Source organism: Anopheles maculipalpis, chromosome 2RL (genome assembly GCF_943734695.1).
Source record: "Anopheles maculipalpis chromosome 2RL, idAnoMacuDA_375_x, whole genome shotgun sequence".
Taxonomy (NCBI): domain Eukaryota; kingdom Metazoa; phylum Arthropoda; class Insecta; order Diptera; family Culicidae; genus Anopheles; species Anopheles maculipalpis.
Window position 1 is genome coordinate 9,858,700 of NC_064871.1, and position 17,822 is coordinate 9,876,521.

Below are 17,822 nucleotides of genomic sequence, written 5' to 3' on the forward strand. Positions count from 1 at the left end.
CAGCAGCAGAAGCAACGAGACACAGCAAACTTCCTGCAGCAACATAAACGTCATCATTAAACATGTATCAAATAATTAACAGCATATGTCGGTGGGTCGATGGAACGTCGAGACGATAAAGCGTCAACTGGTGTGTGGGTGTGTCTACCGTTTTGTGACGGAATCGATTCACTACCATTCCCTTTTAGCCTTACCCGAGCAAAGGTTGTTGCGTGCGGGTGGACGTGCTGAAGAGTACTGCAATGTGCGCATTTATAGTGAGTACACGCATTTGTTGCCACAGATGGGACATTGATGTGTTTTCGTGGAGCGAAGCACGAGTTAGTTCAGACGTCCGGTAAACGGACGTCTACAGACAGTGAGTTAGTGCATGATGGAGAAGTTTGTGCGTCATATCAAACGGTCGAACCGAATTTAGGGTAATGTAAACAAAACAACTGTCATTGCGAGTAGTAAAAAATGACAGTTCCGCATTCTAAGGAGCTTCACAGTAGCGTCCTCTACGGGGTAATGAAAAATAATGCATGAAGTAAAGAAATTGAGTGATCTTTGATCATTCTTTTTGGCGCATTAAATATTTTGAATCCTCTCGGGCATAATATGAATTCGATTCGATTCGATCAAAGAAACAAAGAGAGAGACTTCTATGACAATGAATGCCCACTATGCTTATGAGCTTTTTAGGGCGGGCAACGCATCGAAGCATAGCAGATGGATGGGCAAGCTGCAAGCTTCGTGAATCATGAATGATTGAAACATGTTTACAGCAATTACGGCTTCTCGTACCCGTGCCGTACCGTGGCTCATTGATTGCGCAATCGTGTCGAACCGGTTCGAGGTCAGTCAAGCTGGCAATGTCTACCAAGAACGACGAGGACTGGCGTTGGATTTATGAAGGGTATATGAAAGGAGACAAACTCCCGCCATGCTCGGCGGTAGACGAAAGGGTTGAAGTTTATATTCTAAGCATAAAACAAGCCTGTGTATGCTTACCGGATAGCACCAACAGTATTATAACTCTGATGATCGTACCACAGCTGTCGCAATCAAACATGATGGCTAAACCTTCATCACAAACATACTTCTGCTCGCTCTCTCAAACACACGCACACCATCACCAATCCACTTGAGCGGTTGGAGAGTTCATAAAATTTGCATTCTCCTCCACTGCATGCGTTTCATCTTGCAGAACCCTCTGCTCACCATCCACCCAAAAGGTTGATGGATGGGTTTCGTTGGATGATGAATGTGATCAGCTTTTTATTGGCCATCCTTCCAGGCTGTTCCGCACGAGCGACGGGAAAGGAACCGTACCGTGCAGTGTAAGTGGCCACCGGGAAGAAAGAAAACAACGAGATTAAGGGGGCAGGGTAAAAACCACATGTTTTGCCGCCATTTCAAACGCTCCGACAACACCACCCCGCTACCACCGCACGCTGAGTGCAATGAAAGTTCGCTTGAGCGCACCGGCCAGGCGAAACCTCATTCATATTACATTGGATTTTATTTGCCCACTTTATGGAGATGGAGCTGGAAGTCAAGGATAATGTACTTTCGTGTCTTCGTGTTCGGTCGTCGTTGTTTGGCAGGTTTTCAACACCCGAGAGCTTGGGGTATACTGTAGCACCCTGCGATACAGTCATTTCTCTCACGCGTTGTTCTGCCACACTATTACCCCTTTTTTTGGGGGGAAATGGCAAGAAAACCGAGCTGTTTTTGGGCGGGAGAATACATTGGAAGTACTTACTCGCGTAGTATTTACCGGATGATGGTTATGCTGAGTGCTTTCTTCGTTAACGACAATCAAGATGCACAACGCTTAGTCTTGTACGCAAAGTACGTGGAGGGATTTATTTTCGATGAGAGAACAGTCTGCATAGTCTTGCTAGAAGCAAGTCTTGTGTAATTGTGTTGCAAGTTTGGGGAAAAAAAACTTGTTCCAGTCCCAAATGCAGGCGTTTTTTGGTGGAGTTGTTGATGCTCGTAAGCTTTATTTTGAAGATATATAAATCTCCTGTAAAATATTTTTATGACATGTCGCTTGGTTTAAATTATGATCACAGTTTTGCCATAAACTTCTTCATTTACTCGAGGATATGAAGCAGAAAATTAATCATGCACAATCTTCTTTGCTAACTCTTGCCGGTTCGCATAAATCTTAATAACCGGAATTTGTGGCACCTTGTTTCGACTAAGTTAATACAGCGTGATTCAACTGGAAAGTTGTGCTGTTAATTTAACTTCATTTCATGAGAGACATCTACTGATCTGTAGCTTAAAATGTGTATAATAATTTCCTTTGTAAGGAAGCAAAAATACAGGCACACAAATCTAGTTCAATTTCGACTTGATATCACTTGCAAAGGTCAAATTATTCGACGGAAAAAATGATACACGACCATCTTTAATCTTTGGTGGAATGGCCCTATTTTTCGAGCACCATATTTTGCACAGCACCGCTAGCCAAATCCATTTAAATGTTGTTCCACTGAAACCATCACCTGCAATTTGCATCATTACGTCAACGTTTCCACGGCATAGTGGATAGCTGATTTATACGACATGGCGCACTTTCTTTCATCCACAGCCAGCATACAATGTTGATCACGTTCGGATCGTTCGAAGTGATCAAATGCAATCAAGAATTATGGACCCCAAGGTACACGTACGGAAGGAGCGGAACGAAGGAACCCGAAACACTCATTAATCTGTGCATCAAATCGGCGGGCACTAGGTGTTGGCCTTACTGTTCAACACGTGTCCACCGGATTCGCGATTGGGAGATCGATGAATTGGGACTTTGGATGTTTTCCGCACCGTTCCCGCTCACTTGCAAACGAAGATGACCTAGAACCGTACTATGCGAGAACATAAATAAATTCCCAACTCGTTACCCTGTCAGAGTATCCACATTGACAAGAAGATTAAAGATGCATGGCTAAAAACTAACACACCATCAACGAGCAATGGGTAAATGATACTACAAACCAAGAACACTTCACAGCAGCAGTCGCCGTCTGCTCACTGTTCCGGGACGGTTCTTCTAAGGCTTGATCAGTCTCGACAGTGGGTCGATTGCGTCTTGGCGTTAATCTGCACCAATTACTCTTCCGTTCGTTAATCGAAGGTGATCATTTACCGGTGACGTCGATCGAATGTTTCTCAGCGGAAAATCCAAATCGAAGAGCCTTGTCGAAGACTTTAAAAATATTGTGCACGCTACATCTCGATCAAGTCCGAAAATTCGGCTAACCTGCGCCAAACACCACACAGGCGAGGACCCACTGTCAGGCGGATCAACAGCTTCAACAGCTAGCGTAGCTTTCTTGTACTCTTCCGTCATTCGATCCCAGATACAAATTGCTCCGCGCAAGCAAGGTATCCGATTGCCAAAGCCGGATCGCATCTGTGCATATTAATACGCAGTTGAACGTGATCCTTTATTCGCGAACCAGCGCAAACGACTATTTCGCACGTTTCTCACCTCCAACCTGACAGCGATCACCTTCAAACATGATCGGTAAGGATAAGTTTCGGACAAGATCGCCCCGAGAGGCTGGTGCCGGGAGTGTCGGGTGTCGGCGTTTGCAAAAGGTGAAACACTAGCCGGAAAAGTATGGCCCGCAAGATGGAAAGGCAAAGACGATTTATAATTAGCCGATAGTTGACGCAGAGCTAGGTTCCCTCGGCCCACCCGGCCCAACGATCGAAAGGCAAATATCAAACCATGCGGTGCGATGCGTTCCTACCGAGCCGGATCATTATGGCACCCGATCGGATTGTTCGCCCAGGCAATTCCAATGGCAATTTGAGTCGCGTTGAACGATGTTGATGCAAACCGTCCTGCACTTCCCCGAACAGGTACGGTATTGACTCGGCCAGCGTCGCCCTTCGTCCAAGGTTGCGACACAGAAATGCCAAGTACTCGCCCGAATCGTCGACTGATCGAAGAAGGGACGCACTGCTGCAACCTGAGCAGCGTTTGGAACTTGCCACTTGGTTGGGGGCTAGGGTTTTTCGCAAACGATGCCGCACGATGATGGGCAACTACAGATACAAACACATGCACCAATTTCTAAAATTACAAACGTCCACTAGAGCAGTCGCACTGCTGTCACCGGGTCCTCCTGCATCCTCCGGTCAGTTCGATGTGTGTGGAACCATTTTTCAATCCTTCGGCAACGCGACACTGCACTTGCGAGCTGCGAAATGTTCGCGTCATCGGCCTCCTATAGCGATCCCGCCAATATTTATAGTCGATTGTGACCGAATGGGAATGAATCTTTTAAAAATAGGATTGAATTACAAGCCCTCTCGCAAAGTGCGCGCACATGAGGAGTATGGCCGGTAGTGTCATACAATCGTTAGGCTGATCTTAATGTCAGCGACCGGTCGCCAAATCGAAGGAAAGGTCTCGCGAGGTCTGCATGTACGTTCGATATTGGTTCGTGTTCTCGAAGCGCAACACGCGCACACCCGGAAAAATGGTTGATCAGGACGCCCGGCGGTGTTTATTTTCACACCAGATATGACAGATAGATCGTTGGACAAATTTACATCTCTTCCAGATAAGTAATTTGTCTGTCAGGTTAAATGTGATCTTTCACTGTGGCCTGGGTGTAGTTTAGATAGATTTACATAACCACCTACCTCTTCTTCGTTGCTGGCCGTATTAACGGAGTCCATACTTTGCGACAACGCTAACGGTGCCATCGGTGTCATCTGTCCCATCGTGCTGTCCATCTTGAGGTTGCCGGTGGCCGACTGGCCGGTCTGTCCGAGTCCGGTGTGGTTGTTGTTGGCTGCGTTTACGGCGTTCACGTTCAGCGCTCCGTTCATGGACGGACTGCTGACCACGGCGTTCGACTGTGCTACGACCGGCGAGCTGAACATCGGCGGCTGCCCTACCCCTACCGCTGGTGATCCGGTGCTGCTGGTAGGATTCGTACCAAGCGGCGATTGTCCCGCTAGTGCACTAGCAACCGACACTTGGTTCGGTTGTGGTGAGATCGACTGCTGTACCTGTTGCTGCTGCTGCTGCTGCTGCTGCTGCTGAGCTTCGGTTTGCTGATGATGTAGTTGCTGAAGATGCTGTTGTTGCTGTTGCTGCTGCTGCTGTTGATGATGGTGCTGATGGATTTGATGCTGCAGCAGGGCGGCTGCGGCGGCGGCAGCGGCAGCGGCCGATGGATGCGCCGGGACGAGGCAGTTGCCGAGGGCCGGAAGGGCAGCCGCCGCGACGCCGGGCAGCGCGGTCGTGCGGAGTCGCTTCGGCGATAGGACCTGCGGGCCGCTCGCTACCGTAATCTGCGGCGCTGGCCTGCGTTTCACCACGGTCGACGAAATGGTGACGGAATTTACTGACGCGCCACTGAATCGAACACCATGTGTCGATCCTGCAAGAGAGCGAGAGATAGAGAAAGAGAGACATTTAAAGAAAAGCATTAGGAAATTAACACATCGAAAAGTTTTCATTTAAAGCACCACTCAGTATGATGTACAACTAGAGTCAATATTTACAGCTGTCATCCATTACGCTGATGCTACACATCGTAAAGTAGGTTAACACATGTGGTCAAGCTGATATGGATTGCAGTTCGGACTGTCATGATTAAGATCTGTATAATTAATTCGGTCCAGCGCAATGAAGGCTTGGATTAACTCTGGACCTTACATCCCACCCATCCCATTCGAGTGTAATCGACCAGCTACAAGTCAGCACGTATGTGAGAGCTGCGAATGCAGAGATTATGGCGATGCGGTGCACATAAACCATTCATCCCGTGAGGACGGAGTGAGAAAATATGACCCTATGATTTCCCATAACTCTACAAATAATTAATGGCGGTGCGGCACGAAGATTGACCACGACGGATGTCGCACCATAAACACAAATGCCCGTTATCCGGCTGGAAGGTACACCTGTGATGAAAAGGATTTTTGAGTGGCAGTAGTAAAATAATCAAGTGCCAAAATTTGCTAACGAAATCTTCCAAAAAACTTTACACGACCTTCTCAATAGATTATGGTTTTACTTAAAATAACACCTTGTTCACGTGATTCTGCTGCATGCTTAAAACAGCACGGGAGGGGAAAAAAGTCCTCGAACAACGATCAAATAAAACGAGCCGACGGATGGGAAAGCAAAACCTCCAATCTGGCCCATTTTCCCTAAGTACTTTAGAGGCATCATAAACATTCCTGGTGCGCGCGCGAACGACACTCCCGAGGAACCTGTTGCCTAAAATCTTCCTCATAACTCATGCGCTAACGATTGCCCTGGATGGGTTGGTCCGCGCGTCCCTTCCAGTGGTACCAATTCATCTTCCCCGGGCAGAACCCACCGTTACGAATCAGGGCGAACTTGACTCGGCCGGCGTTCTCACCCACCAATGGGGAGATTTCAAACCCGTGGAACTCACCATCGGGCGGAGGGAGGGGGGGGGGGGGGGAGGGGGTTTATTATTAGCGTACCGACTGCTGCACGTTACCGCACGTTAAACGACCGCCGTGCAATGGACGTAGTGTACCGATTCGGCACAGGTGTTGTCAGTTGTGACGTGTCAAAAACCGATTCCCTGTACGCCGCGGTAGCCATAATAACCCGCCCCATCCAGCATCCCACGGAGGTGGCTTTTCGATATTCTGCCTGTGCACCGGCATCGACTGCACCAAACCACCAGCGGTGGGCAGGTAATTTGCGGCAGACGAAGGGTTCGGTTTAGTGTGAACTGGCCGCGGTTTAGAAATAACGTAACGAAATACGATGCGCCTTCGCGGCTGCCAGCGCTCCGTAGTGCAGCGCAATCGATCATCATCGTTGCAGTTGTGGCGCGCTGCAACGATGTGTGTGTGTGTGTGTGTGTGTGTGTGTGTGTGTGTGTTTGTGTGTGTGTAGTGTTGAGCCGTTGGCGTTGCGGAACAGTGCAGCTTCGTTTGCTGGATGATATCGGTGTTCATTACAAACGCCCAACACTCCCGGACGCCACTTGCATATTTAGTTTCTTGATTTGTTTTTTTTTTTCGTTTGCTTTCATAAAAAAGCATTTGAAAAGTTTTTGCAAAAATCTTTGATTGAAATTCATCAGAAATTATTAGTCTGTTGCGTCTTTTCAACGGAATCAATTTGATAAAATATGCATAAAAATATTTCCTTTAACTATTGTTTGCAAACATCACCCAAGAAACTTATTAATTCAAAAGATTTATTTGCTCAGTGTTATGTGGGAGTGAAACAAATGCTGGTTGGTAGGCAAGCCGAGTTCTAGAAAATCGTCCTACGGTAATATACAGTCGGGTGAACAGGTCCAATTCCACCCAAACGTTATAATTATTCTTCATCATAACTTCAACAACAACAAAAAAACACATCGAATCAAGGTTATGTGTGGGACCGAACAATTTCTTTGATATTTTCAACAAAGACTTGCCAATTCCAAAGACGAAAACATGTGTGTTCACTTGCTGCATTGCACTATTGCCTTCACTATTGCGGAAAACGAAATCAAACACTCGCAACGCCTTAACTGTTTAAAAATTTAAATTCAACTAATGTTGTTTGATCCTCGACTCACACATTGGAACGGTGCCAACGCTGGCTGATACTCTATAATTTATTGAACGGTTACACGATACGAATAGCCTGTTTGAAATATTTACGCTGTCTACGAATCTTTTGGTCATCTTTTTTTTAACCAAACTTGCAATAATCTTTTTGCCTGTCACAGTGTATACCTCGATCTTTCGAATCGGAAATGCTAAGGAACAGTTTACACGTAAACGCTTTACGAGTACTACGATGGACGAAATGTTGGTTGCGCACAAGACTATTTTTCCTGGCTAAATGATAGATGAACATGCCGGACCGATTCAAAGTCGGTCCGGATTGATCATAAAACTATTACCATTAATCATGTTTGCAGTTTTGAGCAAGATATTAAAACTGTGAGGCAGCGGAACTGCAACGGCTTTCATCGTTTTCTCATCGATTCGAGATGCGGCGTACTGTGGAATTATAATTTTGATTAATGTGCGCTTGGCAAAACATGCACCGTGGCCATGTTGTAGTGTGCTAGAAGGATTTCCGCACCGAATAACACAATTATTTGAGCTAACCAAACTAAAAGCAGGACCTATTTTGATAGTCCAATATCAAAATTATACGGACCTTAAAAGCAAATGAATCTGTTCACTCAAGCAAAGCAAGAAAACTAATTATCTGGCAAGCTGTTGGCACCAAAAAAAAAAAAAAAAAAAAAAAACACCACAGCAAGTTGATCCTTTATCCTACCGAAATCTGCCTTCATCCTCGACAGGGATATTAAAATATATTCTGCTCAACTTCACGACCGTCATCGACGGACCACACGTTTCGACCCTATTGGTACATACGCACTCAAACATACAGAAACAGACACACACACACACAGCAATACGGTCCCACTTCCGGGCTTTTTAAGGCTGCAGAAAATGACACAACACAGGAAACCTCTCAAACAGAGCTGGAGCCACACTGAAAGGTCTCGTTTTTTTTTTTGAACTTTTTTTTTGCACTTCAAGTATGGTTGTGTGCAAATGAGAAAGGAACGGAACAAAGACGAGTGCAAGTGTATAACTACTGTACTGGGTAGTTGTTGGGGGTGAAACTTCACTGGCTTACACTTTTTGTTTTTTGTTTGTGTTTTTATTTTGTTTTGCATCATTGCAACATAATGTTTGCGCTTGAAAGACGAGAACCAGACGAGAATAATTTATTATTTTTTCGTGGAGGCAAACCGTGCTCTGCGTAGACGAGAAATGGTTGTGAAATAAGTTTCTAGTGCACCGTAACACGAGCATTTTAGACAATTTTATCATGCAAAAGAGGTATTTTATAAAGTTTGATTTCTGTTTCACAGTTGAATTATTTTCTTCTAAATCATTCTCTCGTTTAACTCCGTTTACGAAACCAAACCATGTTTGTACGTAAAATTAAACAATAAAACTAGTTTGATAAGTTTTGATTACTTCTGCAGAATGGTTGACATCTTTACTTTCCATTTCGTGTGAATACACCGCAATTGCATTGCACAATTGCTCCAAGAAACTACAATCAAGAAAAAAGGTCACAGGGTAGAAGAATTCGACAGAAACGGTAGCTTACTTTGCTATGGTAATTAGAAGTTGGCAGTTATTCGAAAACCACGAGTCAAACATCAACCAGCGTCGTCCATGCTGCTGCTGCTGTTGTAATTAAAAGCGGAAAGAATCCTGCCCCACACACGCTCGCAATCAACAGCCCCGTAGAGTAAAAGTTCTATCGACATTCCCGAGCATTTGGAAAAACTTCTAGCATGGGTCAGGTTTTTAGTACTCCCGTACGTACGTACACACTCGTTCGACAAGGATCCGAAAGCGTACGGCACGGAGGTTACAGATGGATTGCAAAATTAGAATCCAATTGATGCCGAGGGCGTCACAGGGCAGCGGGCAGCACATTGTAGGTGTAGGTGACCCCCAATGTTCGATATGCAGGCGAAGCAAAGCCATCGATTCGACCATAAAATGAATTTCTGTTCAATTAATTCCTCAATTGAACTTGATTGTGTAAAAAGCCAACCAAACGATCCTGCCAGTGTCCCACGGTGAGGGTTGCTTTTTGCGCCCATGGTTTTTGTATGGGTCAGTAATTAGTGCTTCTGTATTCGTTTGAAATAATTCGCTCACTCAACGAGGAGAAATGCGTGCGCATACGAATGTACTAGCAATTTCCGCAATGAATAAGCTCCGAGCAGTGTTACGTGAAAACTCAAATTAAATATGAGAAAAATACCATTGTAACATTAAGCGCGTCTAATGTTACATAAACCTTGAGCACCCTTAACCGGACGGGACGATCCACTTTAATGCGGGAAAAGTTTTATCCACCTAAAAGCGTGTAATAACCAGTGCTGGGACCTTTTAAGCCGATTAGCAGCTACTATTTCGCCGGCACACTTTACCGGACGGATGTCTCTAGAGCGATGTGCTGCTACATTCATTCAGACCTACCTTGCCGTAAGTCCTTTAACCATTAATCTTTTTTCCCCGAGTCCTGAGTAGTGCTGAAAACGCTCGGCAAAGACTGTGAGGATCTCCGTCCTATTGTCCGAACCGGAAGCACACTGGTAGTCGTTGGAGTTGGACAAATACTTGCGAAAAGAAAATTAAACCTTTACTTCTTTCTCGCTCGTTCTCTCTCGCTCTCTTTCTTTCTCGGTCTTACTTTTATGCCTCGAACAATCTTTCACGCACGTTGGAGCTTCGTACCAAAACCTCAAACCATTCCCTCCCTTTCTGCGACCAGTGATTCGTGGCTCTTAATTAGGGATGAATTATTTCCATGCTATTCCATATCTTCACCATCTATTGTGCCACTGGATGGGACCGTCTCGACGTCTTTCTACTGTTGTCAAGCTTCACTACTTGTAGGAAACGAGACTTTGCATTGCAACCGAAAATAACATCTCCATTCCATGACAGCAACAGCATCGAAAGGAAATCGCTCTTATCGCCGTATTTTGCTCGAGCATTCTTCGTTCGTTCTGATCCCAAAATCTTTCCTATCCCCGAAGGAATGCATTGGGCGGAATGCTTTCACCGACGTGTGCACAATGGGCGAGATTTGCTTAGTCACTTTGCGACACTTCCACGTGTCGCAACGCCGAAGCTCTGCTCATCCCGGTGAAAGAAGGCAAACGCCACATTCACGGATCGCAATAAAACGTGGAATGCGTTTGCAGGCGGTATGCGTCCGGAATGTTGTCGTTCCATCGCAAACGAGATATCAAACATTCCGTCCCTGCCGTGGCTAATTAAACGCACGAATTCAAACTCCCGTCCCCTTTTGGAACCGAGTTCGAGCGGGCTACTTAACTCACCATTCGCCAAAGAATCACGCCGAAGAACTAGTTTCAACTGATGCCACTCTGCACTCGCAAGAAGTGGGACTTTTAGTGTAGCGCTCGGCACAGAGTCTAAACCGCTGCGGAAGTACAATCATCATTGGTCATTATCATGTCCATCGAGCGTCGGGTATCATTGTGCATCCGGAATGGTGAATTGTGTGCCATGCACTCTTCACGATGATGATGATAATACTCTTATTAAATAAACAAGAGTCGTACGCACCAAAAATCCTGACACTGACCAACGTACGGGACCGGGTTCCTGGTGAGTGAATGCCTCATTCCACAGATGCGGCTTGCCCACGGGGAGCAAAGAAAGCAAGGTTGGAACGTACTTTAGTTTTCCGGTAGCATCGCTCACCAGATCATTCCAGTGTGTCTGGGCTTTGTACGCTCCAAACTCATCAGTCCAACTCATCAGTCTGAAAATTCCATCCGTACTGCGTACGATGCTTCGGTGCCGGTAGAGCACAAATATATCCCTCGAACAGCCCCGGAACCGGAACAACAGCTTGGACACGATTAAGCTTTATTTATTGTGTGTCTCACCACATTTGGAACAGTGCGCTAACGTACAGCAGACTTTCACATTTGTCTTTTCTTTCCCACTTAGCTGGAAGCTAGTGGTTCTTGTTGGTGGAATTCTATACAAGCACACATCAAAAGTGTCCGGATGATCCTCTTTGTCGGGATCAAACTCCACAGAAAAACATAGCACAGAGCTCCATGGCGTCGGTTTGTGAAGCGTATCCTAACTGTGATGCCTGAAATCGCATTAAGTGCAGTACTGCAAACATGTGAATTATCATGTCCAACAGTAAAGTAAGTATTTCAACGAAAGTTTTGCATATTCCGCGGGCAAAAAGATAATAAAATTGCATTCGTTTTTAAATGCCAACCCATCATGCTTTGTCAACAACACACATTCAAATGCCTCAATCGTCCTTTACGTGACGGACGTACTGCCAGCAAACGTTTCGCGAAATAATGCCTGAATACGCTTTCAATTCGTCCACATTCAATTGCACGCCGTGATTGATGAAAGCGTGTGATTTTGGCATCACGTCAGTGCATTGAACTGTCAGCATTATAGCCATTGTAGTGAATTGACAGGTATTTCGATGCTTTTTTTTTGGAAATTCTCTGCTTAACTCAACAACTCCATTTCCATCGCTCTGCGTACCGGTGATGCTAATGCTCGAGTTCATGTGCTTGCCGTTGTTTGTTTGCAGATGGTTTGGTGCTGGTGCTCACAACCCGACAGCGTGTAGCAGTAGTTGGAGGAATATCGATGTACTAATCTAAATAAGATTACCCAACACAACATTCGGAAGGTGCATTCGTCACACTAGCGCTCACCACTTCCATTTCGTTCGGTGACGTTTGGGGTGAGAGTAGAGTACAAAAAAAAAAAATGGCCCTTATTCACTAGATTCCGATCTGACAGATTGATATTGGCATCGATACAGGTGCGAAACTGATCAGCTAGGTGAGTATGTGTGTGTGCAATTGGAATGAAAGCGAACAGATGGATTGACAAATGAAGTAGACGTACGGTGCTGGAGATGAGAGATAATGGATTCTGAAAAGCATGCTGATAGGACGGTATGTCTGTCAGCGAAAGGATTCAAGTATGTCACGCGAATTTCTAGTATGGGAGGATATCGATTGCTTTGCTGAAGGTGTACGTCATACATCTATTTAATTTAATGCACCAACAGCTCTCCCTTATTTGCATCCATTAGAAGCTGGATGGAGGGTTCGTACCAATCGATTTACCAAACGAGTACTATAATCTCTATTAAAGATAGTATTCTTTATATACTTTCTACTCGATTCTGTATACTCCTCGATCTAGTATTTTTTCCTAAACATGAAGCATACAAAATTATACCCAATAACAGCATAAAAGCACACCGTAACCTCAAACCTAGTTTTCCGAGTCAACATATTTTCCGTACATCTTTCCAAGTACGGTTTATTGCATCTGCCAACGCCTGAAGACACGGCACGAATCGCCCATAAACACGTTTTATCTGGTACGCTCGGTGCTGCTGTGCAATCGTGTGGATTGGGTTAATTAATTTTTTCACATCAAACCCTCCGCGGGTGAACCCTACGCCACTACAATTACCAAACCGGGAGCGTCCGTAAACACACCCGATAAGTATCGACCAGTGCGCAAGAAGATCCAAACCCACCGAACAACTGCTTGCTGGCAGACCAATTAGCGAACGTAGCATTAAATTTAATTGTTAATTCATCTCCTCACTGAGCGAACGCAGCATGGGCGGTCGAGGCTGGAGAATCTTTTCGTAGCCATTTTCAATTTAGCATTTCTATTTTAAATCCCGTTTCGAGCGTTGGGGATGATTTTCGATTGGAAAAGGTTTTTCTTTTTTTTTCGGTTGATTCTTTCCCAGCTGGATGAAGTGCCACGATTGAATAATTTGACACACTGCCCATCCGAAGATCATTTGTTCTTGGTAATTGTATTTGTTCGGGTGTTATTTCTCACCCAACTCGCCATTTGTCTCCATCACTTCAACACCCTCGCACTGTGTCTCGTTACAGTTGATCTTGGATGATCTTTCAATTGAATTTGATTGATAAATATTGTTTCATCGATAACAGTCCTCAGGCCTCGGGAATGCGTGAAAGCCCGACCGTATTTGCTTAACTCAATTAACTTGGACATCATCTTCCATTCATGGCGCTCTTTGCAACCATCTTCCCCGACAAGGGTGAATTCCTTGAAACAGGGGTAGGATGGGGGCGGGCTATATACAGCAAAGACAACCTCCCGAAGAAGCGAAGCAGCTGTTTTGAGATGGGAGAATGATGAAGCGCACTCAAAAATATTTACTCAACTACGTGCCGAAGCGACGATCTAGGGAAGGGTAGTATTTGTATTTCATCCACCCTCCCCGACATCCAAAGGCTTTATGGTGTAAAAATGCTAGCTTTTTCCACCTTACCGTGCGAAGGCTTTCAGCGAAACTGAACCGAAAAGACACCCAGCACGGTTTTTACCGAAGCAACAAGCAGCTTTCGTATACTTTTAGGCGAAAACGGATCCCTTCGTATTTCGGTCGGGCACGTGTGTTTGTGCGAATGTGTCGGTATGGGACCCATATCTTGCGTATTTAGAAATTGCGTACGTGCAAGCGTGCGTGCCTGACACACGCTTAGGATTTGTTTGCCTAACCACCGAAGCCAACGGTAAGTCAAAGTTACAGCACCCGTTTGGAAAGGAAGTAAAAAGAAAAGGCACCAACAAAACGTTCGACGCACTAGACCGATTTTCGGGCCGAAATTATGCTGATGCCGACCAGGGCGATATTTGCGCAAACCATTTGCGAAAGGATTCTGGGTGTGTGGGTTTTGGTACGGTAAGTTTGCTGCTGACGAGGCATGTTACTTTTGCTGTATAGTGTCCTGGAAAACGGGTGTCCGGGATTGCGTCACACGCACGAAACATTTTTCGGACGACAAACAGAACACCCCCCCAAAAGGAACAAGTCGGTGGGACACCCGGTCTTTCCCTCTCTCTCTCTCTCTCATTCTCGAATCAACACGGTGTTGAAAGGTACCATTTTTGTGTGTATCTCTTTTTCAAATATCGTCCCAACAAAAAAAAAGTAGAAACAAAACACAAACATTCACTCCCGGTGTCGGGACGCAAGGGGCTGATGAAGTAACAAAATATTAATGATGACGCTGCACCCCGATCGGATGGATTTTGGGATGATGGCTTTTCGCATTCGTGTGTCATACGCTCATCAACAGTAAGGTGCCCCGGTCGATGGTTCATCGCATGCTCGAGTTGATTAATGGTTCTTTCACAGCACACAAACACAAATGCAAACGAATGGCCAATGTCCTGCTCATAGCCTAAATGGAACGTTGTGTATTTTTTTCTTTTTCATCCTGCAGTTAACTACCAAGCCCAATTGGGACCTCGCTGGGTGAATTGGGTCGAGTCCCAAAAACTAATGAACAGAAAAAGGAAGCAACAGTGAGAGCGAGACAGCATGCGTCCTTAATTAAGACTTCTGTGTGTGGTTATAGTCACCGGCAGTCGAAAAAGATTTCCATCAGATGACAGTTCTGCTGAAAAGCTTCCGCCACACTTCTAACGTGTGGAAAGTTAATGAATATACGAGGCTTGTAAAACTTCGCTCCATATCGCCCATTACTGTTGAGCACCGGCAGGTCACGAAACTCTCGTCCTTTTGGAGATAATTATCAAAGCACCCGTCAGCCATCAAATGTCACGGTTCAGTCCAAGACTGACAGAATATTTTCAACATAGGATGACACAGTAGTGGATGGAATGTGATGCAAAATGGCCATTTCATAATGGTGAATATAGAGGGTTAAAAGTGCGTTAAGAGTGAACTGAACTTCTGCAGCTTTCTTTGATGTTCTTCGTCTAAAGTTTTTGCTAATTTTGTCAACCGTAGGGAGTTGATTGGTTTTTCTAACACATCCAAAAAAGTCCTTAAGAAAATCCATATTAGGTGATATCTGCTACCATTTTCCTCTCCATATTGCTTTATATTCCACCAAGCAATATGATTCAAAATACAACCCTTTTTCGCGAAGATGCATCCAGATTTTCTCTCTCCACACGCCTCTCGCACACTCGCATAAGGAAGTTGCACAACAACACTTTTCTTTCCCTCAATCCACCACCAGCGGACGTCGCTTTTTGATTGAATCAATTGCAACGTCGTTACGCTTCACCGCCAACCTGGCACGCTACTAGCGGTTCTTTGCTAACGCCGTGTGGAAGAGTTTCACTCCGAAAAATCCCGTTCCCGTTTGATAAGAAAATTTGCAAAGTAAAAGCAAATCCTTCTGCATACCGGGGTGGAAAATCAGGCCCGTGGATCGAGAAGGTGTATCATTTACCACAACGTTTCTTCATTACTGTCAGCTAACAAGGTTCTTTGCGGAAGGAATAAAGTGGAAAGGGAGGTGAAGTAGGGGACGAATAGCTGCGGCTGGTTGGTAGGACCGATCCGTTTTTCGATCGATTTTCCAATGCATGAAACAGTTTCGCTTTTCAGCCACCTAGCACTTCATGGTGAAGGGAAATTTTCTTCCCGACGGCAGACGCTTACATCTCCACAAAGGTCTTATTTTCATTTCAAGCGTTTTTCATCACAAACACACACACACACAAACACGGAGGTACTCCACTAGAGCCCATTTTCCTTGTCTTTTCAATCAATGAGCGAATATTGATTAGACAGTCGCACAAAAGCGAGCCACAAAAAAAGGAAAGCAAAAGCTCTCAATCCGATCCGACCGTACCATATCGAGCCGCTCACTCACAGCAAGCTCGCATTCTCTCGCTCACCTGGCAGGTTCATACAATCGAGCCCCACATTCATTCACTCCCGTTTGGTGCGCCGGGGGTTTTCCCAGGTACGGCCACGGCGGACACTATTTTGTTCCTCCACTCTCAAAGGCACTATCGATCAATCACTTTTTGATTGGGAAACCTGGCCGGCGTCGGGGTGTTTGGGCGGGGAGGGAAAATGGATCAGAATGGAAAACAACATTCCAGCCAAACGACAAGCATTCGACGATTGGTTTGCGAAACGGGGCAAGTAAACCGAGGGAGAGAGACAGAGAGAAGAAAAAAAGCACACGATCCTCGATCGTGAAGGTTACGTTGTTTTCCTCTTCGGTATCCATCCCTTAAGGAAGCCACCCCAAAAGGTGCGTTCGACGATTCAACGATTCGTTTTATCATTGGACGTTCCTGACGCTCAGCCACCCACCGGTGTACATCCCTGTCCTTAACAGGAGAAAAATGGACTTCAAACACGGAAGATTTTTCCTCATTCGCGATTTCCCTGCGTGCCTTTTCTCTCAGTCGTATTTACGAGCAGCACACGGTGTTAGCATTTTCCTAACCCATTTTTCAAGTCCGTCCGTGTCAGTGGTATACGCTTGCTCGCCAATTCCTGGAACACCGGTAACAGACGTTAGCGAGGGTGTAGTTTTATATTTACTTATTTGTTGATGTAATTTCTTACCACCGGTACAACGTTTATGGTTTTCCCTGATTTCCTTTTTTCGCTTGCAACTTTCTTCTACGCAAAAGGTGCATTACCGAACGAACCTATGCCTGGACTTATTGAAGCAGTTTTGGAAGCTTTTTTTTTCCTTCTCGCTTTTCCGATCCCGAGCAGGAATGTAATATTTTCAATTTTTCACTCCGATATCACAGGGAAAAAAGCACGCCCGCATTGGTTTTGTTTGCTCTTGCGCTTCATCATGCCGGAATCCAAACAAGACGGGCTGGAATGGAAGGTTGCAGCAAAACCCTTTTGCGCGAAGGTGATACAAAATGATGCTGGCTAGCGTGGCCGGCTCGTAGAAAAGCAATTTTTCAAATCCAACCAGACAAGACCCTGACCTGTGTTGGATTTTGGTTCCTCGTTTCCAATGTTGCCTTCTGGGTACACACACACACACGAACGGGCGCAAAGGTTTATGTTGGGAAAAATGGAACGCGAATGAGAATCGCGATAAGAGTGCAGTCACTGTCCAATGCAGACACAAGGCATCACTTTTGCACCCAACCAGCCAACCATCAGCATCTGCCCTCCCGAAAAAAAAACCTGACTCTTGTTTATACGGAACCATCCATGAATCAACTCTGCAGTGCCGGGCTTTTTGGGTTCTTCCATTTTTTATTCCATCCTCGATCCTTCTCTCTCTCTCTCTCTCTCTCTCTCTCTTTCTCTTTCCCTATCCTGGTAATATTGCAACCGGATTGAAGCTGCGTAACTGAGTTTTTTCGTGCTATGTTTGTCTCGACTAACGTTAAACACGGTCACTAACGAATGCGGCATTGGCGTTGGCGTCGGCGAAGGA

The 17,822-nt window shown here is 45.4% G+C and overlaps 4 protein-coding genes across 5 annotated transcripts in view; 2 read left to right on the top strand and 2 right to left on the bottom strand.

Annotated features, from left to right (window-relative positions):
• Positions 1–5,028, bottom strand: part of LOC126559855 (protein couch potato) — a 95,387-nt gene extending 90,359 nt beyond the window's left edge. The window contains exon 1 of the mRNA XM_050216027.1: positions 4,651–5,028. Within this exon, the coding sequence (XP_050071984.1) occupies positions 4,651–4,893 (243 nt within the window). The 5' untranslated portion in view covers positions 4,894–5,028. The remainder of the gene's footprint in view (positions 1–4,650) is intronic.
• The window catches only part of LOC126557054 (nuclear pore complex protein Nup107), a 408,812-nt gene that overhangs the window by 285,937 nt on the left and 105,053 nt on the right, over positions 1–17,822 (top strand). The gene's annotated exons all lie outside the window — the stretch shown is intronic.
• Positions 1–17,822, top strand: part of LOC126559365 (AP-2 complex subunit sigma) — a 576,875-nt gene that overhangs the window by 233,567 nt on the left and 325,486 nt on the right. The window lies entirely within an intron of this gene.
• Positions 4,911–17,822, bottom strand: part of LOC126559899 (mastermind-like domain-containing protein 1) — a 47,220-nt gene continuing 34,308 nt past the window's right edge. The window contains exons 3-4 of the mRNA XM_050216066.1: positions 4,977–5,396; positions 4,911–4,933 (exon numbers count right to left, since the gene is read on the bottom strand). Coding sequence (XP_050072023.1) covers positions 4,911–4,933; positions 4,977–5,396 — 443 coding nt within the window. The remainder of the gene's footprint in view (positions 4,934–4,976; positions 5,397–17,822) is intronic.